The sequence below is a fragment of the Myotis daubentonii genome, chromosome 12 (genome assembly GCF_963259705.1).
Source record: "Myotis daubentonii chromosome 12, mMyoDau2.1, whole genome shotgun sequence".
NCBI lineage: Eukaryota > Metazoa > Chordata > Mammalia > Chiroptera > Vespertilionidae > Myotis > Myotis daubentonii.
In genome coordinates, this window is record NC_081851.1 from 55,081,508 (window position 1) to 55,108,799 (window position 27,292).

Genomic DNA, 27,292 nt, shown 5'->3' on the forward strand with positions numbered 1-27,292 from the left:
ACCTGGATAATCCAGATAGTCTCCCCGAGGCCTTTAACAAAACCCCTTTACCATGTAAGAGAGCGTCTTCCCAGGTCCTGGGAATTAGGACGTGGACACCTTTGGGGGGATGTTATTCAGCCTCCGCACCATCTATCTAACCTGCAGCTGGACTGGGAGTGAGGCGTTCTGCTGCTGACACACTGTCCTCCCAGTGGCCCTCGGTGTGCCCCAAGAACCCTCCCCAGTCCTCTCCAGGCTGTTGGGGGCCTCTCACCGGGGCCCCAGCAGCCCCTGATCCTCGCCTGAGGCCAGCTTGGACTGTGGGCTCTGGGATCGCAGTGGGTTGCCATCAAGAGCTGGCAGCACGGGCTGAGGGAGGTTTTGTTAGCTGGCTGGTTCCCAAACAAGGCCAAGAAATATTTACATGGTGACGACATCTGAATGCCCGGGATGGGGTACAAATGAAACAATGAGCACTTTGGTACCAGAAAGGAGTCTGGGTGGTGGCGGCTGAAATTCCATTCATATTTGTGCCTGCAGATAAACACTATTAATACTGAAGGGCTCTGTCCTGGAGAGGGATGGGTGGGCCAGAGGTCCGTGGGGGTGATAGTGCAACGCAAGTCTTGTCCCCAGACTCCAGCCCTAGTTCTGGCACAGTGGGTTGGACACAGGGCTGGCTTCTTCTTCTCCAGTGAGGGTTTTTGTGTGAACAAGGGGTGTGAAGACGGGGGGTGGGGGGGTGGGGGGGGGTCAGGACATGTCTCCACCCCTGCCTGACTTTAGCATCTGACCAACTTGAGGTCAGCTTAGCGGAGCCCTCATTGATCAGGATGGCCTCCATCCACTCTCTTCCTTGGAGGATGAGGCTTCGAAAACTCCCCCAGGCTGGATGATAAGGTAACACCACCTCACCTGTGGCCTTTAATTTTCACCCCGGGGGATCACGAGCTGGGGGTGAGAGTATGTGACAAGTAATCTGATACTAACAGTTAAATCACTAAAGACAGTGAATGTGTTTCCTTAAAAGAAAGCATCACAGCAAAAGAGAAGTTGGGCCCTGGCCTGGGTGCCTATTAGTTGGCACAGAAGGGTTCCGGGTTCAATTCCCGGTCAGGGTACACACCCAGGTTGTGGGTGCCATCCCTGGTGGGACACGTACAGGAAGCAACTAATGGATGTTTCTCTCTCTCCCTCTTCCTCTCTCTAGAAAAAAAAAAAAAAAAGCCCTTCGGCACCTAAAGGCTCCGAGACAGACCCTCCTTCACTAGGACAGCAAAGCCGTGACGGAGAATAGAACTGAGGGTGGGGGAGGCCAGGCCACAGTGAGGCCAAGGAAGCAGGAAGCTGGTCCGGGCCAGCCTCAAGTTCTAGGGAAAGCCTCAAGGGCAGCCATCTTCAAAGTGGGCGGGTACAGCCTTGGGGGTGCACCAGATGATCCCTTGGGGTACACGAAGAAAACCGAGCTCCCGTGTAAATTTATGTCACCTTTCAAAATGTTCATGCACACTGTACAATACATGTAGGATGGTATGTGGTACAATGTATAGTAGATGTGGATTGTTACCGGCCTCTCAGCGAAGGCGGCCACTGTAAATGCCCCTGGATGCTCACCACACCCCTCCCCGTGCGTCTCCCCCATGTGCCGTGCCCTTGGAACAGTCTCTGTGCAGATTGCCAGTCTGGCCCTGGACTCTCCAGTTGGCCAGGTAGGCAGCAAGGGGCCCAGGGCCACCTAAGGCAGCGGTCGTCAACCTTTTGGATCTCATGGGCCACCAGTGGTCTGTGGACTACCGGCTGGCGACCGCCGACCTAAGGGACAGATGCCAGTCCAGAATGAGACCTACTCTAGCTGGGCCTGCCGGACCCTCTGCCTCCCCCCACGCATCTCCAGGTTTCAGCCTGACCTCGAGGCCCGACCCAGCTTCCACCATGCTCATCCTCTCATTGGCTCAAATCACAATCCCCTCAGCGGGCCCTCCCTCCCCTCCTCGCTTCTCTACCCCCCACCCCCAGCTGTGAGGCCCAGGCCTTGGCCTTCATAATTCTTCGGGCCTCTCTCCTTCCGTAATACCTGCTCCGCCTCAAGGCCTGTACTGGGGCCACCCGCGCTGAATGAACACATTGCTTCAGACAAACCTGCTTCCCCATTCAGGGATCTCTTTATTCAATCAGCAAACTGTCAGCAACTTGGCCCAGCCCGCTAAGACCTCCTCTGAGGGCATACAATCAAAATGCATCTGGTGCCTTTCTTATTACCAAGAACTGACTACCAACATCTTTGGGGCCCCCAAGGCAATTCAATGGTATTTGCTTTGTCCTGTTTCCTTTTTTTTCTAACAGAATTCCAGAATAAAAATAGAGCTCTATTATATATATATATATTTATACACACACTTACATATATTGAGATCCTTCAACCAAGTGGCAGAGGATCTGCTGCTCTCCGCAGCGTTGCTCACCTGGCGGAGGCCAGGAGGCGCAGGCTCTCCCTGGGAAGCACCTGGGGGTGCAGTGCTGAGCCAGTGTAGCGAGGAGGGTGGGCCTCCCACAGAGAGACCGGGCTATGACAGACCCGGGCAGTCCTTGCCTGGCCTTTCCACACTTCTTAAAATGAGAGATGTACCTAGAGCTTTAAAACTAAAACCCAAAGCGCTGATAAAAAAAGAATGCCCCTGATAGGCCTGTGTGGGAGGGGGCCAAATTCTTGGGGACAATCCCAGGAGCATCTTGCAGCAGGCTGGGGGAGCAGCAGGAAAGACACCCACCACCAGCACCCAGGACCCCTGCAGACATAGGTGTCTAGTATCCAGAGGCCTGTTCAACCAGTTAGGAGGTGCCGGGCAGAGACAACCAAATGGCCAGGGTGGGGCTTGGGTTGCCCAAGAAAGCCTGAGGAATGGGTTGTGGGTGGTGAGATGAGCTGGGGACAGTCCTAGAGACTCCCATCTCCAGAGTGACGTGCATTGTACCTATTTCCCAGAAAGGTAAGGCTCGAAGGAATGTGCTGACTTAGCTACTAGAAAGGGCTGGGTCCAGCAGCCACGTTTCTGTCCTGAGGCCCATCCTGGGGCTGTGGCCTGGGGTCTAAGCAGGCTGCTTCAGCGGGGGTGTTTCCAGGAAGATGGAGATGGATGGAAATGGAAGGTTAGTTAAGGCCAGTGCTGTGTCACTGGCTACAAGGTCACCTGGCAGCAGGGGGGTGCACAGTGGATCCCAACTGGCCTCGTCAGGCAAAGGTCAACGCCAGGCATTATCCACTAACTCAGCCTGGCAGAGGAACCCAGCGGTCCATCTTCTTCCCACTTACCAGTGGAGCCAAGCTGTGACTGCTCTGGGCAAGACCTGAGAGTGATCCAAAACCCTGTCCTGAGACTGGGGCATGGGACCAGGGCTGCGGGCTCCCCAAGGCACAGAGGCACACGGGGGTGAAGGACAGCTGCGAGGCTCTCAAGGAGCAACTCCAGTCGCCGTGACTCTCCCAAGGCGCCATGGGAGGAAGCCAGGAAAACCCTTGGCCCAGCCAGAGGGCAGCTTGCAGGGTTCGTCTTTGGTGCTGGAGAGCAGAGAGCTGAGGTTCGAGACTAAAGCTGGTGCAAAGCCGGGAGTCAAGGGTCAGGGATGTTGAGGGAGGGTGGCAGGTATGGGATAGGGGTTTCCAGGCGGGGAGGTAACCAAGCCACACAGACCTGACTACACATTTAGATGCTGCACAGATACTCTGGGGAGGGGCCCCCATACCATGTTGATGTGGCCTCCCAGCTACTTCCTTGCTCATAAACGCCACAATGTCTGAGTCCCAAAGAGCAAGGAATTTGCTTTTGATGCAAATCTGGTCCGCCCAGCTCGATGAGCAGCTCTCAGACCCAGCTGGCCCAGGAAGGAATGCAGGGTGGGGTGGGGGAGGCGAGGAGAACTAGGGCTGCAGCTTGCAGAAGTGTTCCCTAGAGATGTATTTCCCTGAGGTCCTATTCCTCCCCCAACCCATGCTCCCTGCTTCCTGCCCGCCCCCCCCCATCCCCTCCAACGGGGCAGCCCCTCCCTCCCTGCTGCTGCGGGGTGTCAGAGCTCTCTGGGGATGATGGAGAAGGGCAGCACTGGGCTGCTGGCCTCCAGCTCCAGGGCGGTGAGGAAGCAGTCAATGGCGGCCTCGCTCTGGCCCTGGGCCTGCAGCACTTCGCCCAGGCCCTGCCATGCCTCGTGACAGGTGCTCTGCCTTTCCACGGCGTCCCGCAGCACCTTCTGGGCCAGGGGCTTGTGGCCCAGCCGACTCAGCATCAGACCCTGGGAAGCAATCACAGGGCGGGGGGTTAGTGAGGACATCCTGGGCAGGGCAGGGCAGGGCATCCTGGCGATCAGGGCAAGGAACGGGTGTCTCTGGCTTGGATTTGGTCAAGTGACCGTGCCCATGACTAATGCAAATCCTACTGGTCCCCACCACAGACCCGCTTCCAGCCCAGCCTCCCAGATCATACGCTCTGGGAGCTGTGTCCCTCCTGACCCCAAAGGATGGTCTTCCAAGTCAGCAGACCTGGCTCTGAGTGTCCCCCTGACCAGCTGGGAGATCCTGGACAAGCCACCACTCTCTGGCCCTCAGTTTCCTCATCTATAAACAGGAAAGACCACAGTAGCCACCTCGGGGGTTGTTGTGAAGTTTACACGAGTCAGTTTATGTAAATACGTGGACAGTGTCTACTTGCATGAGTCTAGTTAATGGGTCTTTCTCCCAGCCTTGCTGCCACGCTGCCCTTCTCCCCAGGGACCCGGTGAGATGCAGAATGTAGCCTGGCAGGTGAGGGTCACCGACAGTCAGAGAGCCGGGGACCAGGGATGGAGGCTGAGTGAAAGGAGGATTCTGGGAGGGTGGGTCTGGGTGGCCAGGAGCTTGGCCTTCCATTTGGCTCCAACGACCCTGTTGCCAGAGAGCTACAGGAAGTGACAGGAATTGTCACAAAAAAAGGGTTGGGAAGTGAAACTGGCGCCCTGCCCCTCTACGTCCACTTCCACCCACACGGGAAAAGGTGCAGGGAGCTAGGGGGACAGGGTGGTGAGCAGAGGGAGGGGCCAGGGCCTGTTTTTGGCCTCTGTTCCCATAAAGGCTTCTCTGCACCACACCGACTCACTGATCTGTGTCCCAGCCCTCAAAGGTGGCAAAGGGTGGCAGCACGGGGGCGGGGGAGAGGGAGGGCGCTCCTCTCGTTCAAAGGTACGAGGTAACGCAGGAACAACACTGACTTCCTGGACAGGCGGGGGCCAGGGTGGGGTGGGGAGCTGCCTCCATTGTGCCCGGAGCCCCTCTCGGGTGCCCGCCCACTGATGGCCATGTACATTTTTAGCTGGAACATTTTCATCCTCACCACGCTCCCCAGAGTTAGGCCCTCCGTTGCCATGGAGACCCACTAGGAAAGATGCACATGCCTGATTTCATAAAGTCCTCCGAGAGCCTGGAACATGACCAATTAGGCAAGAGAAGATGGCGCTCAGGAAGCCCTAGTAAAAGCTCCCCCCCCCACCCCTCCCCGCTGGAGGCGCTGGCTGGTGGTCCTGCTGCCAGGGGCTAGGAAAGGGGAAAGTGGGAAGTATTCAGTCTCCTCAATGTCGCTGGGAACCACCGGGATGAGGCAGAGGACAGGGGAGGACAGGGGAGCTGTGACAGGCGGAGCCTCAGGCGGGCCCCGCTCCGGCTCCGGCCAGATGGGAGCGGTGCTGACTCAGGGCTGCCTGGACCAGAGGGCTGTGCCCAGTCTGGCCAGCAAGGGCTCCAGGCCAAGCTGTTCTGCCCGCAGGGCCTGGGAGCTGGACCCTGAGCAGCTCACAGGGAGGAGGGAAGGAAGGCGAGACGACAGGCTGCCAGACGCCAAAATTAAGCACCAAAAATGGAAGGTTTGAGCCCTGTGAGTGCTGCCAATGGGGGAGCGACAGAGGACAGACGGGGAAGGCCCGCCAGCAGAGCTTCCCAGGGAGGGGCGGGCCGCCGTGGCTTTACACACTAAGGTTGCTATACTGCGCTTCCATATGAGACTCTGTTTGAAAAGAGTTTGCAAACCCCTGATCCCAAGGAGCGTGTGGGGTTTGGGAAGGGGCAGGCGTGTCTGCAGGCTGAACAGGGCTTCACGCATGTGTGGGTGCTATTCTCGGTTTGGGTGCGCAGCAGGCTCGGCGTGCTCAGTGCAGAGGACAAGTCAGGGCCCCACGGCCACAGGAACCCCAGCCCTGCCCCTGACACGCGCAGTGACCCTGGGCAAGTGGCCCATTTTCTCTGAGCCACGGCTTCCTCATCTGTAAACTGGGGAACAGAAGAGTCCTTCCTCCTCGGCTACGGTGAGGAGTCTGCAATGATGAACTGGAAATCGCGGAGCCGGGTGGGGCACATGGTGGGCAGATGGCAAATGGAGTGTCCCCAGGATGAGCAGAGAATCCTAGGAGGGGGCGAGGGGGTGGAACAGCTGATTTCTCTAGAGGGCAGGGCTCTCTGTGGATCACCCCCCCCCCCCACCCTGGGGTGCTGACCTTAGAGCCTGAAAGGAGACACCGGGCTGGGGTCAGGCTGGGGCCCAGAGGCCCGGGGCTGGTAACAGGATCTGCTGCCACCTGCCCGAGACACCAGCCTGTTCATGTTTGGTAGCAACTCGGAGCTGTTTGCTGCTTGACAACTGCACAGAGCCCACCCCAGGAAGACTGCAGGGCTCACCTGCTCTGCCCCCAGCCTGCACTGCCATGAGCCCGGCACCCCTGCCCCCAGCTGCCCAGAGAATGGGTCTTCAGGGAGATGGAGGGACCACAATTCCATTCAAATATCCTGCGGACTCGTCCCCACCCTGACCAGGGGCATCCTGAACCCAGAGAAACCAGACCTGCTGGTGACCCTCACTTGGGAGAGGCCACAGTTGTGCTGCCCTCGCACAGGGAGCAGAAAGGGCGTGCAAGTTGCTTAAGGGATGGAGAGGGGCCAGGGGTGCTTATAGCCGCTCAGGGAGGGGCAGGGGAAGTCCCAGCAATTCCTGACTTCCTCCATTCCTTCCTCCCTCCCTTCTTGGGTTCCAGGAGGGGGGAACATCTGGCCACATCTCATCTACCTGGGACCCTGCTCCCCAAGACGCATTCCCCGAGGACAGCAGCCCCTCCTGCCCACACACCACCTTGACATTGTGCTGCGTTACTGTGGGATCCAATGGGATCCCTGACCTCCGACGGAGCTCGGGTGCGAGGGCCCTGGGCTCAGAGCCAGGCACACCAGAGGCACTTGTGGGTGCTCAGTGACCTGCTTAGGGCCTCTGAGGGGGGCCGTCTCTGTTAGGAGCCCAGGTTTTCTGTAGAGTCAGGGACTGAAGCCTGGGATGGGGATGGAGAAAAAAGATCCTGTCTTATTTTTTCAGAATTGCCCCTGCACACGTCTCACCCCATTCATTCAGTGCCTGACACTGTCCCAGAGGGGAGGGGTGGCAGAAAGGTCCCTGGCTGCGCCTGCCTTTTTCTCCTTTTGGGGGTGGCCTGCCCTGGGAAGTAGTCCCCAGTGCTAGGCCAGCTGCAGGCCATGCTGAGAGCTCCCTCCCCGCCCCTACCCTCAAGTATTTATAGAAGTTATTTTGGGAATTTTCTTTCTGAGCTCAAGGCACATTCCTGGGATTCTGTCACAACCTCTCCAGCTGGGAAGCCGGGAATCAGCTGGAGGCTGCTGGAGCCTCTTGGTCCCTGCAGCCTCCTGTCTGGGGAGGAGCCCCTGATGGGGTCACCTCTGAGGCTGCTCCACAGGAAGGCTCCTTCCCTTCACCCAGCCTGGGGGCTGACACGCCCAGCGAGGGAGGCCCGCATTCCTGCACGCTGGATTCTCCCAGGTGTGTCAGCCTCAACCTGTCCAGCCAGACTGGGAATGAGGCGGCTCTCCAGGCTGAGAACCCAGTCCACACATCACCATGTCCATCTTGAAGCTGTGGTGGCCCCCAAACCACAGACTGGTCCCACTTCCCTGTTGGGAAAAGGGGCACAAATCCTTCTAGATCCCACCCAATGCCTAGCTGATGACACCCCCAGAACTCCCCCAGGCTCTCCTAGGAAGAGGCCCCTGTGGAGAGAGCCCAGACTCACTGGAGCCCAGCCTAGGGGGAGCCCCCTCCCCGGTCACAGCCAGGCCCTCAGGGCCAAGTCAGGAGGCTGTAGCAAGGCCTCTGGACTTCGGGTTTTAGAAGAGAAGACCCTGTGATTGGCGGTGGGAAGGGGCCCATGGCAGAGGCCCCACTCTGGGACCAGGAGACAGAGCCACTGGGGTGGTGGAGGGCGGTACTGCCTGGTGGACAAGGGGAAAGAGCTGAACTCCGCTCCTCCAGACAGAGCGAGCCTTCCGGACCATTGATTCTGGGCTAACATGGGCCGGCAGCGCTGCACTAGCTTGCCCATCTGAACCTGTGACAGGCTGACAGCTTCCTTTCCACTTCCTGGTGGGGGCTGGCATGCACTTCAGCAGCCCAAGCACAGCCTAAGGCGTTCCAAAATCCAGGGGAGCCGCCCTCACCTTCTGGAAGGTCTGAGCCTGGGCTGAGGGCTCAGTGTGCTGGGGAGCTGTATCAGGCTGGGGGTGAGGCAGGGTGGGCCTCAGCTGGGGGACATGCTTGTGTACCTCCCACCTTCCCCACAGTGAGCCCCAGAACTCTCTCTTCCTCCTCCTCCTCCACTTTCCTATCGGGGACGACAGACCCAGGCAGCACTGGGGGGCGGGGGGTGGGGGGGTGAGTGGGGGGAATGAGAAACACAGAACTCACAGTAAAACCACCACCCAGCAGGGCAAATGACCAAGACCTTCCTTTTAAAGTTTTCAGTCAACAAGAAGCAATTTTCCCCATCGACTGGAGCTGGTGGGGCAGAGAGACTCCACTGACCGAGGGGCTGTGCGTGTGCACGAACTCAGGTTCCAAACAGTAGAGCCGAGACTTTGGGTCCTCCCAGTCCTCGGGGGGCCAGACCCTCTCAGGCCCCTGCCACAGCTTACGAGGCCGACAAGGAGGGAAGTCTGGGGCAGATGGGCGCCCTGGGCCTGAGGGATGGGGCCCCAGGAACCAGAGAACCCACTGTTCTGAGTGCTGCAGCCTCACCCAAAGTCAGGGAACATCCAGAGGCCGGGCGCTGAATCAGCCTGGCACACGGCGGGCCAGAGTGCAGGGCTGAGCAGGACCTCCTCAGGGCCTGGCCTTTGGCACTCCTGCTCTCCCTTGGCCCTGGGCCCCAGCATAATGCCCCTTCAGCCGAAGCGTTTCACCCAACATCCGAGACTGTAACACCCGCTCTCAAATTTCCCTGTTCTCTCAGCTCACATTCTCATTCTCAACAAGGTCAGCCAGGCCTTGCACTGCGTATGCACTTGTCCCAGCCACAGGGCAGTTGGGGCCGATGGCTGCACATCGTGCCTTGGCTGGAGTCAGCTGCTGGGCTCCGTGAGGACTGAGCAGCTCTGCTATGATGAGTCTCTGGGCTTCCCTTTGCAAACCAGGAGCATCTGAACCTGCCTGGGAGCTGCACTTCTAAATGAAAAAGATAAAAGTAACCCCACTCCTGGGCCATTAACGGACGGAGTGATTCAACCTAATTGTGCCTGTGCACTTGGCACCATGGCTCCCATTTTACGGATGAGGACACTGAGGTTCCGAGAGGTTGAGGGACTTGGCCAAGGTTAAACAGCAAGTACAGGCAAAGTGGGACTCAAGTCCAGGTCAGTCAGGCTCAAAGGCTGCGCTCTACCTCCAGGCACAAGCTGGCTCTGACACAGGCTTAAACACTGTCCCAGCCAACCAGCTCCGGAGGCGACCCCGAAGGTAGCTCTGAGGTCTGAACATGACAGGCTGACAGCTTCCTTTCCACTTCCTCGCTGGGGCTGGCGTGCACTTCAGGAGCTCGCGCACAAGCCTAAGGCTTTCCAAAATCCAGAGCCAGGGGAGGCGCTCCCACCTGCCCAGCACCCCCTCCCTGCCTTTTTAGCACTCTGCTGACACTATGGGCCACCTGGCAGAACAAGGAAATTTGGGCCAATGACCGTCACCTCATAGCAGCCTGGTCAAAGGTGGGCTCAGGCCACTTACCAACAAGTTTTCCATGCAAATGGTGAAAAAAAAAAAAAAAAAAAAAAAGCCTGATGTTAACTTATCTTTCCACAGGTCTCAACTCATCTGAATCTTGAAAATATCCCTTGAGCTCACAAAGGCTTGCATTATTTTCTTCATTTGATAGAAAACTAAGCCAGTGACGGGAAGAAATCTCTGTGCCCCCAAAGCTGGAGGGCTGGCAGGTTGGTTGTCTGTCTTAGATGAGTCACCTCTACTGTCTGGTCCTGCCTCCAGGATGGGATGGCCCAGCCAGGGGAGGGTAATAGGGGCAGGAGCGGGGTGTGGGGGGAGCTCTGTGTAGCCACAGTTCACTTCTTTGGCTGGACTTCTTGCTGGATCCTGGAGCACCAGTAAAGGCCCGGCCCAGAACCTCAGGGCTGGGCGAGACAGAGCCTCACTGACTCAGAACCCACCTTGGGGAAGGCCAGGGATGTGCTGGGGGTCTCTGGGGACTTGGGATGTGCTGCGGCACGCCCCAATCTGGGGAGACGGGGGCAAGAGGCTCTGGGGTCATCTGGGGCTGGCCATGCCCTTGATCCCCCTCAACCCACTTCAAGAACGAGACAGCAGCCTTACGCTGGGAACAAGAGGGAACAAATGCAGGGACTCATTCATGGCCATGCTCTCAGAGGGCAGTGGATGCAGAAACGCTGGCTACCCGTCCTTCCACGGGCATCTGGAGGGAGAAGAGGCCAGGTCACGTGGCCATGATTGCTTCAGAAATTACATCTCTGGGAATTACATCACAGCCGAAGCTCACCCAGGGCCATCTCTCCCTGCTGCTGGGGTGCCCGAGGAGGAAAGGGTTCTGGGGATATGGGGCAGCAGGAACCGGGAGCTCTGTCCCGAGAAGAAAGCATGGCCAGGGACAGGGGCCCATGAGGGGCAGGAAACCCCTCCCTAAGAGTGTGCCCCTGGGAGAGAAGGGCGGGGTGCCACCCACAAATGCAGGTGGCAGGAATGCACCCATACCTGCCCACTGATGGCTGAGGCTTTCTCTGCAGTGAGACAGGCTACACCACTCGCACTCAGCCAAGTGGAGGGCAGGGAGAGTGAGTTGGTCTGTAGCCAGGACTAGTGACCGTCTTTCCATTAAGGTCAGGTGACTTCAATGCAACCCTCTGGGGGGGGCTCTCAGTGACGTGGCCAGTCCATCACCACACGTGGGCCCTTTGCCATCCCTGGGCATCCTGTTCCCTTGGCGGTGCAGAGGGGCTCCTGGGAGGGGCAGGGCAGAGACAGGCTCAAAGAGACGGGTGCAGGCTGCCTGAGGATCCTTCTCTGGCTGAGACCCTGGAGCCCTCTCTGAAAAGCACCCAGGGGCCAGCTCCTCTGCTGATCTTGGGAAGGACCCTGCTTTCTTTCTCATGTCTCCTCAGGGGCAGGCAGGTAAAGTTCAGGCTCCCCCTGCTTAACTAGACTCTTCTGCCAGGAAATGAACTTCTGAACACCAGGGTGAGTGGGCGGGGTTTCCCCCGCTACCTGGAGGGGAGGCTGGGACCCAGCCGGCAGAAACTGTCAGGACCTGCTGCCGAGAGTCACTGGGAATGTCCGTCTGCAGAGAGCATGCCTCTCTCTTCCTGTACTGGGGCACTCTCTCGAAGCAACCTGGCCTCCTTGAGTCTGGCACAGGTGGCAGCTGCAGGACCAGGGCTGGAGGACACAGACTCCTCTGGGACTCTGCTGTGGGCACAGTGGAGACTTTGCCCTGACAGGGCACCGCCCAAGGAGGTGCCTCTTTCCTGCCTGACCTGAGTGGAAAAACCTGAATAGAGCCAGACCATGGAAAGGTCTCTGTCACATTCAGGGCAGGGGGGGCAGCAGGATGGGGAGAGAACCTGCGTCTGGGCCAAAGTTCATATTCTTAGAAATGCCTGAACCCTGGCTCCTGAAGGCTTTCTCCAGCCTGTCCCGGGGAGAGGCCACAGGGAGGCCTGGAGGCTGGCCTCCTCATGTTTCGTGACCCTGTGCTAAGAACTGCAGAGCCAGGACTGACCTCACAAGGCTTCACTGAGTCTATCCTCTCACCCTCCTCTTTCCAGACCTCAGGGAGTGGGACTCAGCCATGACCTCAGAGGGCCCATGAGGGACCCAGAGCTCCTCCAGCCCAGGCTGTGGCCGTGCTCTCAGGGGCCAGTGTCCTCACGAAGGCACCATGCAGGACATCCTGGCCTTACCATGCCCCCCTGGGAACCTGCCTTGTCAATGATTCCATGGGGAGGGAGGAGGGGGAGGGGGAGGTGGTGGGAGCACCAGTTCCCCCCCATGCTCTTTTCTCTGGATACTTCTCCAGGGATGCACCCACCTCTGGAGTTCACAAAGGCTCAGATAATGGATGTGTGCTCTCATCCTCTACTGACTATTTTGACAGTGACTCCCTTAGATACATGACAAGCTGACTCAGGCCGATGAGCGGTGTGACATGGGGAAAATATCCCAATGTCACATCTGTGCTCAGTGGGGAAAAGTGCTGCAATTGATTGGTAATGTCTATCATGGGTGATTGCTTAGTAATGTCTGTCGTGGGTGAAGGACTGAAGTGGTGGCATAGCTGCTGTTTTGTCTTCTCTGATATTGCATTGTGGACTTTTAGAAGCACTTTCACATGCGATGCCTCATTTGATTAGAACATGGGTCTAGGGACGATGCAGATCATTACTCATTTATGAAGGGAGACATCAGGAGCATTGAAGTCACATGTGCCTTTTTCTAAGTCACCCACAGGAATCAGGGCCAGAGTCAGGGTGAGGCCTGATGTCCTGAGTCTGAGGGCAGTACTGGGGAGACACTAGCTTGGGGAACACCGAAGATCAACCTGCCAAGGTGTACGTGTGTCTCTGGGAAAAGAGCGCTTGGTAAATCTTCCCCAGGCTTGAAACTTGCTATTCTGTATGCATATGTACAGGGTGCTGGCAGGAACAGAGCGTGTGGAAGGGCATGTGCTGCCCACGCTGGAGCAGACGGCCCCTCTGGTTGCTGGTAACTTTAAACATGGCAGGCCTGCCTCCGACTTGCCCCAATTTCATCACATCAGCAAGGCACCCCGGGAAGAGAAAAGGGACCATTTCAGGGAGCCACTCTAGAGCTCTTCAGTTACCATGGAAACTCACCCTTGGAAACTGCTTCAATTTCAGGGAAATAGCTACAAACAATAATAAGCATAAATGAAAAATGGCACACTGTTACTTCAAAATTGTACTTGTTATTGGATTTCGTCGGGCTTTAGGATCTGAACGGTAGGCTCATATCCGTGAGCACAGAGGAAAGCAGACATCTCTGCCTGGCTGCCGGCCTAATGACATAGCCCACATCCTCCCTCCCACCTCCCTAATCAAGTTTCTGGATGTGACCTCCGGGGAGGCATTCATCAGAGGAGCTCATGTCTGAACTGTGGGAGGAAGGAGGATGTGCCTCGCAAAAAACAAACATTTGCTGAGCAGACTGGAAGGCAGCACGGAGCCATGTGGAGGGAACATGGGCGAGGGAGTGATGTCGCTGTGCAGGCTTTCCTCAACTGACATGGACATTCGCCTGGGCCTCGGCTAGAAAGCCTTTAAGAAATCAGGTGGCGGGAATGATAGCTGAGCGGGGAATCTCCGTTCTGGCCTGTTTTCAAGGACTCTCGGGGTTGGAAAGGACCTTATAAAGACGACCAGGCCCAGCTCCTACCCCTATGTGATGCTTCTATTCTCTTGCTTACATCCTCACCTGATGATTCCTGAGTTTGTGCTTGGACTTTTCTAAGAGTTATACTGTTTTTCCTGACACTGAGCTGGAATCTAACTCCCTGTGGCTTCTACTCCCGAACAATCAGCCTTGTGGCAATGCTGGCCCTGCAGCCTCCTGCAGTCATTCCCCTGGTCCTTTGGTGTTTTCCACGCAGCAGACGTGAGTGGGCCTCTCGTGGCTGTTCTCAGAGCTCTCAAAGGAGACAGGAAGTCTCTGTTGCTAACTGCGGGCAACTAAATCATACTTAAAAAACCACTGTGCCTATGCAGGCTTGTACTCTTTCAGATCACCTCATTTATCCTGATACCCGCTCTCTGAAAGCAGCTAAGGAAGGCAGGGGGGAAAAGTTATACCTAGGGCCCACTGTACTATCTGTCAGAGAACCCCACTGCATAGGTAGTAAAAACGAGGTACAGAGAAGGTGGCTGCCCTACCCATGATCACCCAGAGATGGCAAGGCCTGGACAAGAGCACCAGCATTCTGCTCCTAGTCTCTGAACCTCCCATAGGAAGGCCACTGAGCCTTAGGCACCCAAGTTCTGAGCCCCAGGACCTGAGATTGGGGACCCCAGGGGTCATTTTCAATGACAGCCTACCCTGGGACATCTGCCGAATCCTGCCAAGAACCTCATCTGAAATGGGGAAGGCAGCCTAGTGATCAGGGAGGCCGATAGACGCCCCCAGAGAAGAGCATTTTGTTATCTGGAGTCTCCAGGGCAAGGATCTGATGTGTAACAGTGAAAGCCTCTTGGGGCTAGACGGCCATATGGAAACTTACAGCAAAAAGCCACACATATATCACCCGATCCTCCCAGATTCTTTCACCTGCTCAGGCAGGCTCTGGTCGAAGGGAAATGCCCTGCCCCTGAAGGAAGGAGCTTGGCCTTTCCCAGCAGAGCAGCAAGGAAGGCAGACACCAGGGAATAGTGGCAGCGAGGCACTTGCAGGCAAGGAGGGGGCGAGGGGAGAGGAGGGCCTGAGGCCTTTTGCAGGCGTGTGGGGCTGACTCACCAGGCTGTGCATGATGCGCACGCCGTCGGGGTTCACCGTGAGCGCCTCCTTGTACAGCTGCTTGGCCTCCTCCAAGCTGCCCTTCATCTCGGCCAGCCGGCCCCGCATGTAGAGTACCGAGTGCGAGGTGGGGAAGAGGCCCGCTGCCTCCTGGATGCAGAAACCGGCCTCCTTGAGGTGCTGCTGCTCCATGAACAGCTCAGCTGCGAAACCAGAAGGACAGTGGGAGGTGAGTGTGTGGAAAAGTCAGAGGCAGTGGCCCCTCTGAGAGAACCGGTCTAGGTGATGGGAACCATTTTCATGAGCCAGCACAGGACAGGTTCCCTCTGAGTGCTCACGGTGTCAGGCACTGTGCTCTGTGCTCCACACAGACCGTCTCAGCCAGTGCTCACAAAGCCCTGTAGAGCAAGCCCTTCCATTGCTCCGCGTCAGGGAGGAGGAAGCTGAGGCACAGAGAGGGCAGGGAACTCGCCTGAGGCTGCAGGGAGAGTAAGTGAGGAGCCAGGGTTTGCATCGGGCCCTGGGCTTCAGAGCCCACAGGGGCACAAGGGGCATCTCCTGGAGTTCGGCGATGCTCAGATGACTGACTGTCTCCAGTGCCTTTCACACTTGCTCATTGTGTCCGGGGTAGGGGATGGAGGCAGAAGTGGTGGCTCTCCTCCAGCTCAGTCTCCGGGGAGGGAGGCTGGCAGTGCCCACCAAGGGAGAGTCCAGCGATCCTGCCAAGGATGGGCTGGGCAGGCGAGGAGGAGAGAGGCCCAGGGAGCCCCTGTGAAGGGGCAGAGCTGGGCTCCACTCAGGAGAGTGACAGCTACCGAGCAGCCGGCACGGCCTGAGAGCTGACTGTGGGCCAAGGCCTGACTGTGTCAGCATCTCCTCTCATTAGTCCTCACAAGTCTGGGAGGGAGGCAGTGCTCTCAGGAGCCCCACATTAACAAAGTAGGCTGACAGAGGGCGGACCTCACCCCCATCCCTCGATGGGCAGGGGCCAGGCAGGGCTGGGCCCCCAGCAGCTCCTGGCCTCCCTCCGGGGGACTTTCTTCCGCACGGAGAAGAGGACACACGCACAATTTGCCCCACAACCACTTTGCCTTCGTCCCCGGATCAGTGGAAAATGGGGCCGATTCTTCAATCCCTGTCCAGCCCACATAAATGCACATTTCAAACCCTCCTGCGCAGGCACACACCCACAGCAGGTGCTTGCAGCAACACAGCTCTCTGAGGTTGCAGCATGGCCTCCGGGCCCACCCAGGCCTCATGCAGCCCTGTACCCGGCTGCCCCTCCTGAGGCTGGTGTCGGCGCACAGATGGGAGCACAGAAGGGAGGCAGAGCCGGGCTGTTCCTAGCAAAGGCTGGGGCTGAGGTTACACAAGTTCAGCTTAGGGCTGGGGTGGGTTGGATAACAGACATCCCAGAAGGAAGCTCCCAGAAGGAGGCGGAAAACCCGGGCTCAGGCACCCCATCTTCCTGCTCCGACAAGAAGCAGGAAGGAGGCCTAACCAAGGCCGGGACTGCAGCGCACAGCACTTGGGTGCTTGGGAAGAATTTGCCTGAGGCTCATTGTGTAATCGCGTAGCTTGCCACTTCCTAAAATCCTACAGGGGCTTTCTCAGCAAGGTACTCTTTCTTCAGTGGAGATGAGAATTTGGGAGAATGAGAATTAATTAAACACAGGAGCCAGGCTCCCATGATAAGGCGAGAAAGAGAACTGCAGGCTCTTGTTCCCTGAACTGGAGATTCCCAAGACAGAAAACTTGGGGAGGTGAGCCCAGGAAGGGCTGGCCCAGGGGCCAGGGGTTGGGCTCTCTCAGCCTCAGCTCTGCTGCTGTGTTCCCTTCTGGGGCTGCAGCCTGGAGCTCTGAGCAGGCTGCCTTCCCAGCTAAGTGTCCAATGTGCAACAATTGCGTCCTGCGGTGTGCCTGGCCCTCCCACCAAACCACTGGAGTGGTCCGGGCAGTGGAGTGACAAGTGCCAACTCTGAGTGTTCCAGGGCCTCGGAAGGGCTCAGGCCCGCTGTGCTGGTGTGGTCAGGGGAGTCTTCTGGCGGTGGCAACATTTGAGCTAAGGCCTGAAGGCCCAGGGGCACTTAGACTGGCAGAGAGGAGAAGGGGGGCTGTGCTAACCTGGAGGGCCAGCTCCACTGTGGCAGAAGTCCCGGGATCACAAAGAGGGAGGAGCAGAAGGAAGTGTGCGGTGTGAGTGCTGGGGGTGGGGAGACCTTCCTGCACCAGCCCACCTGGTGGCTTCCTCCCTGGCCAGGAGCTCAGCTCTGAGGCTGGCTCCCCGCTCCCCTAGACCTTGCTCCAGCAGGCCCGCCAGGCCCGTCCACCTGGCCACCTGGTCTTGGCACGGCTCATTAAGCTGTTTACAACTTGCCGCCCTGTCTCCTGAGCTTCGTCTCTGGAGGCTGTCCCTGGTCCCTCCCTTGGGGATTCCTCAGTGTCTTGACATCAACAGATTTCAATGTCAGGATCCCCACCTCCTTTCTTCCTTGGGCCCTGGGCCTTGTCAGGCTGTCCGTACACCAGAAAGCATGCCCTGGAAAACAGGTAGGGCTGCTTTGCTCCAATGGACTTCATTACCAGTCAGGCAGGAAACCAGATGACACAGAACAGAGCCAGAGAAGGAGGTCTCCTGAGGGCCCTGCAGACAGCCCCTGGCAGGCCCAGCCTCCAGGGCGGGGCCTCTGACCTGCAGACAGGCTCACAGGTCTGGGGGCTGCAGTGTACCCCTTCGTCCTCCACTGTCCCTGGGCAGTTTTACCAAATAGGCAGTCACATGGCACTGTGCCCACCCTTGCCCTGTTCCTCTACCCCCAGGCCCTGGCTGCCAGGGCCCCGAGGTGCCCACATGCACCCGGGCCTCCCCTGGCCAGAGCCCGATGAGCACTCACTGGTACTGAATTTTCCTTGAATTCTCATAGTTGTGTCATCCCCCCAGGAAGCAGGGGCCCTCAGTGTCAGAGGGCCCTCTCCGAGCCTCTCAGTTCCTTTTCTCTCTCCTTACTCTGTTTTTCTCCCTTCTCCCATCTTCCTCTCTGCCTGCTTTTGAACCTCCTGTCTTGCCTGTCTGCCTCGGCTTTTCTTCCTCTTCCCTCCATCTCTCTCCACCCGCCCCCCTCTGTGCTTTCTCTTGGCAGACTCCAAATGGAAAACATCTGTTCCCTGGAGCTTTGCAACAGTCCCTTTTATTATTTTTTCTAAGGCATCCTGCTAACCCTGCACCCAGAGCTGGCTTCAGGCTTCCTGCCATTCCTGCCAATGCTGAGGCCTCATCCCCCGAGGCTGGGGGATGGACTCGCTCTTCATGGACTATTTGCACATCCTGGTCATGTGCTGAGGAGCTGGGCGAGGGAGGCCCAGGACCTCGCCTAGGCCTTTTAGGGGCCTTCTCAGGCAAGATAGAGACCCTCTGAGAGAGCTCAGAAAGGACAGAGCCCTCCCCTCCACCCCTCTCCCCGCCCCCCCTCCCCTCCCAAGCAGGAGAGAAGTAAAGGTTAGGCCCTAAAAGAATCCATCTTAACTCCAGGGGAGTCACCAAAACTGCCCCTAAAGGCAATAAGCATCTTCCCCATGGAGCAGATGCAGGACGTTTCAACACCCAGAATAAAGGCGGGGGGGGGGGGGGTGGGGCAGGGGCGGGCGGGGGTGAGGGAGGAATGGAAGAGAAGGCGAGAAGGTCCTGGAGATAAGAGGATCCAAAGGTCTAAAGGGATGTTGGGTTGGTCTGAGACCCTCCGCCCCTAGGACCTAGAGACAGTCATGATGTGCCTCAGCCACAAGGGAATGAAGACTGCAGGGACCTGGGCTCCCCGATTTCCTGTCCCTCGGCCCTGACTCCGGGTTCCGAGAGCACTCTCCTCACTAACTCAGGACCTTGCAAGGAGTGAATGACAGACAGAGAGGCGGGAAGAAGAAATAACCGGAACAAGGGAAGAGAGGACTTGGGAAGAAGGTACAGAAGGCAGGAGGGAGTGGGTGGTGGGAGCTGGGAAAAGAGGAGAGTGAAGGAAGAGAAGGAAAGGCGCCAGGAGAAATGAGGATGGTGGCAATGCGGGGTCAAGGGTAAGACAGCTTCTTCCTTGACTATACTTTTATAACAAATATGACCTTTAGACACAGCTCTGGTTGCCCCACTCCAGTTCCCCAGCTGCCAGCTGGGGTAGCTTCCACCTGCAGGGCCACCTAAAGAGCTAGGGCACCAGTGCCCAAGCAGTGTGAATTGGCCATTTGGGAGCTGAGATGTGGGCCAACTTCCCCCAACCCAGGGAAAGCCAATGGCCACCTCTGAGCCCCTAGAGCTCCAGGCAATGGAACTCTCCCTCCATCCATTGGCCTCTCTTTAGCACAGTTAGTTCCCGAGACTGAGCAGTAGTGAGAAAGGGAGGTGGGCCATCTTGCTCTCCTGAAAGCACCACAGATACGCAGGATCCTGGAGCATCTATGGGGCTGGTGCTTCTCCTATTCTCACACAGACCTGCTGCCAGAGGCCAGATCCCTGAAATTTACCTCACAAGTGGAGACCCTTCTCACATCAGACTGGAATGGGAAAACAGGGGTGTAGGGGAGGGGAGGACAATCAGAATAGGGAGATCAAGGACGCAACATTTCCCAACCTAAGAGGGGGTTAATGATGGAACTTACTGCCAACACAGACTGGGATGCAGTTTATCTTGAACCAAACCAGGGAGATTAGCTCAGTCCAAAATGATAAAGGGGGATATTGTCCCTTCCTGCAAAATTGCTGCAGCTGCTGGAATCATTAGGTGGTGGGTGGTGGTGCTGATGTCAATACTCTTAGCTCAGGTCAGGTGAGGGGAAGGGCAGTAGTTAGGCAGACGTTACTGCCGTGGTGATCTGCTCTTGGCAGCCCTTCATCCAATAGGTGCTCAGCACATGCTTGTTGGCAATGATGGTGGCCAGGGAGGGGAGAGGGCTCATGGGATGCAGATGGCTCCAGAATTCTCCCATGTGCAGAATGGAAGATCTAGGACAAGTTCTCATTTCCCCTCTGGCTGTGGCAGCTGTCCACCAGTCTAGTCCCCCTTTCTTCTATAGTGACAGATCCCCCGATTTTTAATGGGGCATATGAATAATGACATTTCCCACAGTGCTTTGCAGCTAGGAGTGGGGTCATGTGACTAAGTTCTGACCAATGGGGTTGTAACGGGAAGTGATGTGTGCAAATTCCAGGATATGTCCTTAAGGAAGGGGGTGCCCCCTTCTCCCACTCTTCCCAGTTATGCCTTGGAATGTGGATGTGGTGGTGAGCCATGTGGGATCACCGGAATAAGAGTGACTCAGGGAGAGCAGAGCTGCCATCCCAGACAAGGCTGCACCTCTGAGCTGCTGCGTGAAAAAGTGAAGCGTCCACCCTGTGGAAGCCACCCCATTGGTCACACATACCCAGACCCGTCTCCTATGCCACACTGCCCACCCTTGCAGGCACCACGTTCAGAGTACTCAGATTTTGTCCTCAGAGTTCGCTGTGGGCTGAATGTCTAGGATAATGCCCAGGAAAGGAAGGCTAATGTGCCAACTGGAAGAGCATGTGTTTACAGCAATGTCCCCACATTTAATGATAGGCTTCAGGAACGCTTTTACCCTTCCTTGGAGTTACCAGAACATTCTGGCACCCCTAGCATAAAGGAGCATATCTGTGACATGCAAGCAGGCTTGTAAGATGCAAAAACATTTTCGTTTGCTGATGACTGTAAACAAGACACCTCATTAAAACGAAAGGCCACGGAGCCCCTGGAATGGGTCACGGTGTTACTGACGCGATCCTTGAAGTTGATGAGGCCCCCAGCGTACCCCGCCAGAGCCCTGATGGCTCCGTATCTTAGGAGAAAACAGGGCAATATTTGCCTAAGAGGAGGCCTTGTCTCTGATTCTCCTTTGTTTTTCAATATTCTTTGTCCTACTTAAAATGCAAGTAGTTGACCGTGGAGCACAGCCCCTACACATCCCTGGCATCCTGGCGGACCCTGATATAGTAACTGGGGCAATACTTGCATTATTAAAATGCTTCCCTGTCTAGCCTTTCTGTGAATCCTGGTCCAACTTTTTTTTTCCAGATTCAGAAGCTGCGGTGGGGAGAGTGGGGGCGTCCTGCATACTAATGTGTCCATATGTGAACTCCATGCAGCAGGAAACCTTAGATTCCCAGTGAAGCACAGTCTAACTCTAACTTGCAAAACCCACATGTCCCAGAAACTGATTATCTACTTTGGGTCTCTTTTCCATCTTCCCTCGGGGGCTACTGGCACCACCTCCCGGGTAGAGAGGGGGCAGGTAGGAGGGTCATGGGGAGAAAGGTGCGGAGCTTCACTTGGGCAGATCTCAGACAAGGAGGCACGTGGGCCTGGCTCATTTTCAGGATTCCACTGACTCCATCCCCTTCTTCTCTATTCTGTGGCTGCTGCCATTTTATCGCAGGCACATCTCTGGCCTTGACTCTCTCTTTTTACTCTAATCCGCCTTTCACACCACCGTCTGGTTAAATTTTCCATCAGTCCAGTGAGTCACTCCTTGGCATTCCTTCGTCAAGCACCAAGGACGGTCACTGTTGGTGGTGCCATGCTGTCTCCAGGTCCACAACCACCGTGGGTGAGACAGAAGTCAGACACCATTTCCTGAGCACCTACTATGTGCCTGACACTGTGCTAACTGCCTGACCCAGGACAGGCAGGACTGAGCTGGCATTAGAACCCAGCTCAACTCTTCCTTTGCAACTCTTCCTCCCCAACACGGACCCTCAAACTCCATGGTGGCAATCGTGCCGATTAGCTGTCAAGGGGGATTGTCTCCTAAATGGCAACCCTATTGCTAACCAGCCCTCTGCCTTCAATGAACTTTACACCAGACCCGCCTTTCCCAGGGGCTGCTATACCTCACCCCTTCTCTAGCTATTCCCTGAGCTCTGGGGGCCTGAGCCTGACCAGTCTGACTCAGGAGAAGCTGGGCAGGAAGAAGGGATGGGGCCTGCTGTTGCGTCTAAAACTATCCTTCTGTGTGGCCTTTCCTCCAATCCTCTCCCATTGTATTTGCCGCCAGAGAACCTCTCCCAGATAGGCAGGTGCTGTCCCCATTTGGCAGAGAGGAAACCATGACCAGACAGATTAAGTGACTTCTCCTGGGCCAAGCCAAGGGAAAACAGCTGGAACGAGAGCCCCGGGTTGCCAGGCCTGAGGGAGGCCCATGTGAGCCTTGTCAGGGGTCCCTACCACCCGTATTCCCTTCTCCAGGGCAGGATACAGCTGAGGGCCTGGTAGCTTGTCGGGAGGTGGGTGGGCGTCACCCCGGGGGAGCGGGGGTGGGGAGGCACTCACCAGCCTGGAGCCAGATCTGTTCCAGCGTGGTCCACAGCTGCATGGGGCCTTGTTTCAAAACAGAGCTGGGCATGGTCAGCTCCGACATGGCCTCCTCTAGCCGCGAGGCTGCGATGGACGATGCCCGCCGAGAGCCTGCAGAGCAAGAGGGGAAGGGGTTGAGCAGCAGAGTCAGAGGGCCACACACCCCAGGCCCCAGAGAGAGACAGGGCCGCCGAATCAGGGGCAATAGCTCACAGAGCCACCAGTGAGGGCCCACCCCCCTCATCCCCTGGCCCAGAGCTGGGGAGAAGAGCTTCAGAGGGGCAATTAGGCGGCGAATCCACTTCGAGGAGTCTATCCCCAAGCAACACAATCATAAACGTTGGCAACCAAGCTTGTCTACTACTGCCTATTGTCATCACACTAACCGAGATGACCTAATGTCCAACAACAGGGACTGATAAAAACAAGTGAGGCCCTGGCTGGTTTGGCTCAGTGGATAGAGCATTGGCCCACAGATAGAAGGATCCAGGGTTCTATTCTGGTCAAGGGCATGTACCTTGGTTGCAGGCTCAATCTCCGGCCCTGGTCAGGGCACATGTGGGAGGCAACCAATCAATGTGTCTCTCTCACATCGATGTTTCTCTCTCTCCCCCTTCTTCACACTCTCTCTAAAAGATCAATGGGAAAATATCATCAGGTGAGGATTAACAACAACAAAAACAACCCAAAAAACAAACAAACAAAAAACAATTGAGGGTGTAATCATACAAGACTATGCAGTCATTCAAATAATAATGCACAGATATGGACATCGATGTGGAAAGATGTCCAGATTCTACAGTTAGGTGAAGAAAGCAGGCTGAAAGAAAGAATGACCACATTTTTATAAAAAAGAAATATGGGCATAGAAAAAAGTGAATTAAGAACTTTATTAAGGACTGGGTGGAAAAATTACTGGTGATTTTTCTTCCTTTTGCTATTTTTGCTGTTTTCACAAGAGCATATTATTGCTTCCCACACAAAAATGAGGTTATGCTGTGAAGGACCCTGGGGTAGCAGCTCAGGTCAGACCCCGTGCCCTCTGGAGAAGCCCTTCTTGTGGCAGCTCTGGGTCCCGGGTGGGGGACATCCTGGTTGGTCAGGGTATATGAGCTGGTGGCATTTACAATTCACATGCAGGTGAAATGCAAGCACTTTCTCTCTCTCAGAGGCAATAAAGGCTCCAATAAACTCAGAAGACCTCAGGGCAAACCACAGACGATTTCAGTTTGTAAGACGGATGCACACGGAATCCTAATAATTTGTTTGTGGCTCCTCCCTCTTTCATTGCAAGGGCGCTCTGCCCTCCTGCACAGTTCTCTCCTGGGAGCCAGCAGCTCCGTGGGCACCGCACTCCTCCGGTGCACCTGTCAAGTCAGGTGCTGGGCTTGGCACCGGAAGCCAACGCCGTCACTTTACAACGAAGGCACAACTTGGTTCATGTCCACAGAAGTGGAAAAAATGAGCAAGGCCACTAAGTACGACTCCCCCACACTTTCATTCCTGTGACTAATTCTTCTTGTGTCTTTGAGGAATGCATACTGCTTTATTCAGGTCTTCAATTAAAGTCAGCTTTGGGCTTAGAGTTGTAAATATAAGCCCAGCTCATTCCTTCCTACTAAGGACGCTAGGATGGCAGACCTTGACCTCAGGCTGTAGCCTCTATGCTCCACAGCTATCATTCACCCCAATATTCCCTCTCTCTTCGCTTCCAGCCGGGAGGTAGGGTCTCTCCCTTGCCCACTTCAGCTGTCCACTTCCCACCCAGGCCTAGCAGCCATCCAGCCCCAGAGCCACAGTGGGCCCTGAAAGACCTGATGGCAGCTCCTTAGCACAGGCCCTTGGGCAGGGCCACCAGGAGCAGGCTGGGCAGGGGCCACTCTCCCGCTGGTGCTCTGGCTGGGAGAGGGAGCTGTGGGCCCATGTGGGCAGCTGCCCGCGGGCACCTTCTTACCGGAGTCTGCGTCATGGGCATCCGGCAGAGTCAGGTGCATGCCACTCTGCTTCTTCAGCATGACGCCCTCGCCAAGGCTGCCATCCTTTTCCAGGCCTCTGGAAGGCAAGAGAGGGCCAGGCCCCAGTGACATAGGGGGCTGGCAGGGAGGACGAGGGAGCCTCCTGCCAGGCCAGCTTTGGGGCTGAGAGTTCAGGCCCACAAACAGAGCCTATGCCGGGACCATCAACAATGTTCTCGCTGTACGTCTCCCTCCACCTCAGCCCCCCATCCCCAGTCCCCTCCTCTGTCTAGAAAGCCTCCCGTGGCTCCCCTGCCCCTCAGGGCCTTCAGTCCCTGTTCTCTGTCAGCATGGCTCCCCGCACCACAGGTGCTGAGGGTCAGACACTCTCCCTTTCTGGCCAGAAGCTCTCCCAGGCCATGGGGAGGCCTTTCTACATTTCGTTGCTCTCACAATGTCTAGCTGAGGGCCAGGCCCAGAGCAGGTGCTGAGGACTGGCTTCCAAGGAAAGCCTGGTTCTCAAGGGCCACCAGCCCATCTCCCCCCGGGAAGGAAGGCCCAGATGCCACTCTGCCTCAGGCACCTTCCCTTGGCTTCCAGGGTGGCCTCAGAAGAGCCAAAGGTGGCTCCTGGCATGGCAGGTAAACAAGCATGGTGACCTAGTCCCCTCCCCCACCCCAATTCCCCAGGTCCCTGCAGCTCCCACGCTGCTAGGAGGTTCCTCTTTTCTCAGAGTGGGAAGTGGGGGAAGCCCCCCCACCCCCCTACCCCTCCCCGCCCCCCCTGCCGCCTCAGAAAGGCAGCACAGCCTGCTGTGCCCTTCAGCTCTCCCTGCCCACTGCCAGGGATGCCCGTGGCCCTTGAACCTCTGACTGGGGAAGCTGAGGAGGACCAGGGTGGAAGGGGTGAGAGAGAAGCAGGCACAGCCCGGATGCTTCTCCCCTTGGGAGGGGTGCCAAGATGATGGTCCCACAAAGAATGCCAGAGCCTGGGGTACCCTCGCCATCCTAACGCAGACTCACAGTGGCCTAAACGTGGGCCTGTGGCTGCACAGCCATCATTGCGGGCATTGGAGGAAACCACCCACAAAAGCAAAGTGCATCAGCGCTGGCTCCTGTCCTCTCCCACCCTCTTCCCTTTCCCAGGAGGCACCGAGTGTGGTGCCAGAGACACTGGGTTAAAACCACAGGGCCACCGCTTCTTGGCTGTGTGACCCTCGGCAAAGCCACCTTTCAAGGTGAGTTCTCACGGTGAGTTGTCTTGTCTTGAAACGAGTGTGAGAATGTCGATCTCACAAGGCTGTTGTCGGAAGCATATGAGATAATATAGGCAGGTGCCCAGCACCCGCTGACGTGGAGCAGATCCACAATACAGCTTCTCGCCCACCTGCCCTCCCAGCCTCTGAGGGGGCCTCTCCTACAGCTCCAGAAACAGCCCATCTCAGGGACCTTTTGCCACTTGGTTCTAGGCCAATATACAGCTTTGCTCCTGCCCTAAAGAATCTGGCAGCTGGATGGGGAGAAGAGAAAGTCAAGGTTGAGCAATCAGCACGACCCAGATGGAGAGGGCTGAGCGGGGAGGATGAGGCAGGGTGACTGGAGGCACCCTGAGGAGGGGCATCTGAGCGGGGTCTGAGGGGCAGCGTGGACATGCGGGGGCAAAGCAGGAGGTGGGACAGGGTAGGGCAGACCCTCAGTCTGTGGATTCTGGCCTTGATCCCTACTTGCCCCAACTGGATTTCACAAGCCCCAGTTTCTGCGCTGCGGCTCCAGGTCGAGAAAGAATGTTTCCTGTTCTTGGGAAAGCCTGGAGGGTATTGGATCCAGGCCTCTGGTCCCAACCATTTGTCTCCAGGTAGCAGACACCCTACCCCACCCTGAAGTTCCCCAGAAAGGGGGCCCAGGGAAGGAGCTCTATCAGGCTCATCAGAGAGCCGATGAGTATCAGCGGTGGCTTGAAAAAACCCCAAGGCAAGCCCCACTGACCCCGCAATCTCATAGTCCTTCAGCCCGGGGTGGGGGAGCACAGGCTGGGCCTGGAGACAAGGCTGTGGTGCCAAGAGGCCTGATGAGCAGACAACCAGCCATCTGCCAGCACCAGGGGCGGTGGGAGTCAGGTTGTGCACCTGCCAAGTGGCCACAGCCAGTAAGTTGCAGAGTGAGGTGCATCTGAACACTAGAGTCTGGCCCTCACCTCACATCATCCAGGTAGCTCCCCATTTCCTTTCTGGAAAGTCCCTCACCCCAGAGCCTTCTTCTGGAAGCTTCCACCCATTGGTCCTGCTCTGCTCTGGAATTTTCCAGACTCAAAGGCTGCAAGAAGGCTGACCCCACCCTGCCCAAGGGTTTTACTCCATGGGATTACCCTGGGACCTCCTCTGAAAATTCCACCGCTAGCGACCTGCCTCTGGGGACTGTGCAAGCCAAACACATCCTCTAGGGTTGGGTTCCCCTGAGGCCCTGGGAGAGGACAGAGCCAGCAGTCCCAGAGAAGGGGAAGGGGTGGGGTCCACAGGACCAGGAAGAGGCAGTGCACTGCCCTGCATGACGCGCTTTCCCACTCTGGGCCCGCAGGTTGAACTCCAACATCCCAGTGGGTTTGAACAAAGACTTTCTGCAGGTTCAGCCTGGACAAGAGTACCCTGCTCTGGCCCAGGAAAAACCCAGAGCCCAGGCTGTGGAGACAGGACGAGTAGAGATAGTGGGTAAGTGTGTGTGTGTGTGTGTGTGTGTGTGTGGCGAGGGGGGCGGGGGGGGGGCGGGGTAGGGGGGTAGGGGGGCCGTCCAGAATTCTGCTTCCTCTTCTTCTGGCTTTCAAATGGAACCAGGAAACAAGTGTCAGGCTCCATAGGCTGTGGCTCAGGAGACTCAGGTTCAAGCCGCAGCACTACCATCTACCAGGCAAGTGGCTCAGGTCCCTGAGTCTCAGTTTCCCCTCTGGGATGAGAATAAAATCCAGTAATGTCTAAGCTATAAACAGCTGATGTGGAAGATGGAGCAGTAAGCCCAGGACCCAGCCCAGATGCTCAATAATGATTTCTCTTTCTTCTTACCCCTCTAAACGTCAGTCTCCTAAATAGGTTCTTTATGTGCTTCGCAGAGGATTGTCACAAGGTTAAAATTAGACCAGGGATGTGAAAGGCCCCAGGAGCAGCAAGTCCCACACTCTC

General features: G+C 56.8%; 1 protein-coding gene across 4 annotated transcripts in view; it reads right to left on the reverse strand.

Annotated features, from left to right (window-relative positions):
• Window positions 1-2,745: 2,745 nt before the first annotated feature.
• TTC7A (tetratricopeptide repeat domain 7A) overlaps window positions 2,746-27,292 on the reverse strand; it is a 107,343-nt gene continuing 82,796 nt past the window's right edge. For all 4 annotated transcript variants that reach the window (XM_059659915.1, XM_059659916.1, XM_059659914.1 and 1 more), the window contains 4 exons: window positions 24,123-24,220; window positions 22,145-22,279; window positions 14,814-15,016; window positions 2,746-4,266 (listed from right to left, as the gene is read on the reverse strand). In XM_059659915.1, coding sequence (XP_059515898.1) covers window positions 4,045-4,266; window positions 14,814-15,016; window positions 22,145-22,279; window positions 24,123-24,220 — 658 coding nt within the window. In that variant the 3' untranslated portion in view covers window positions 2,746-4,044. The remainder of the gene's footprint in view (window positions 4,267-14,813; window positions 15,017-22,144; window positions 22,280-24,122; window positions 24,221-27,292) is intronic.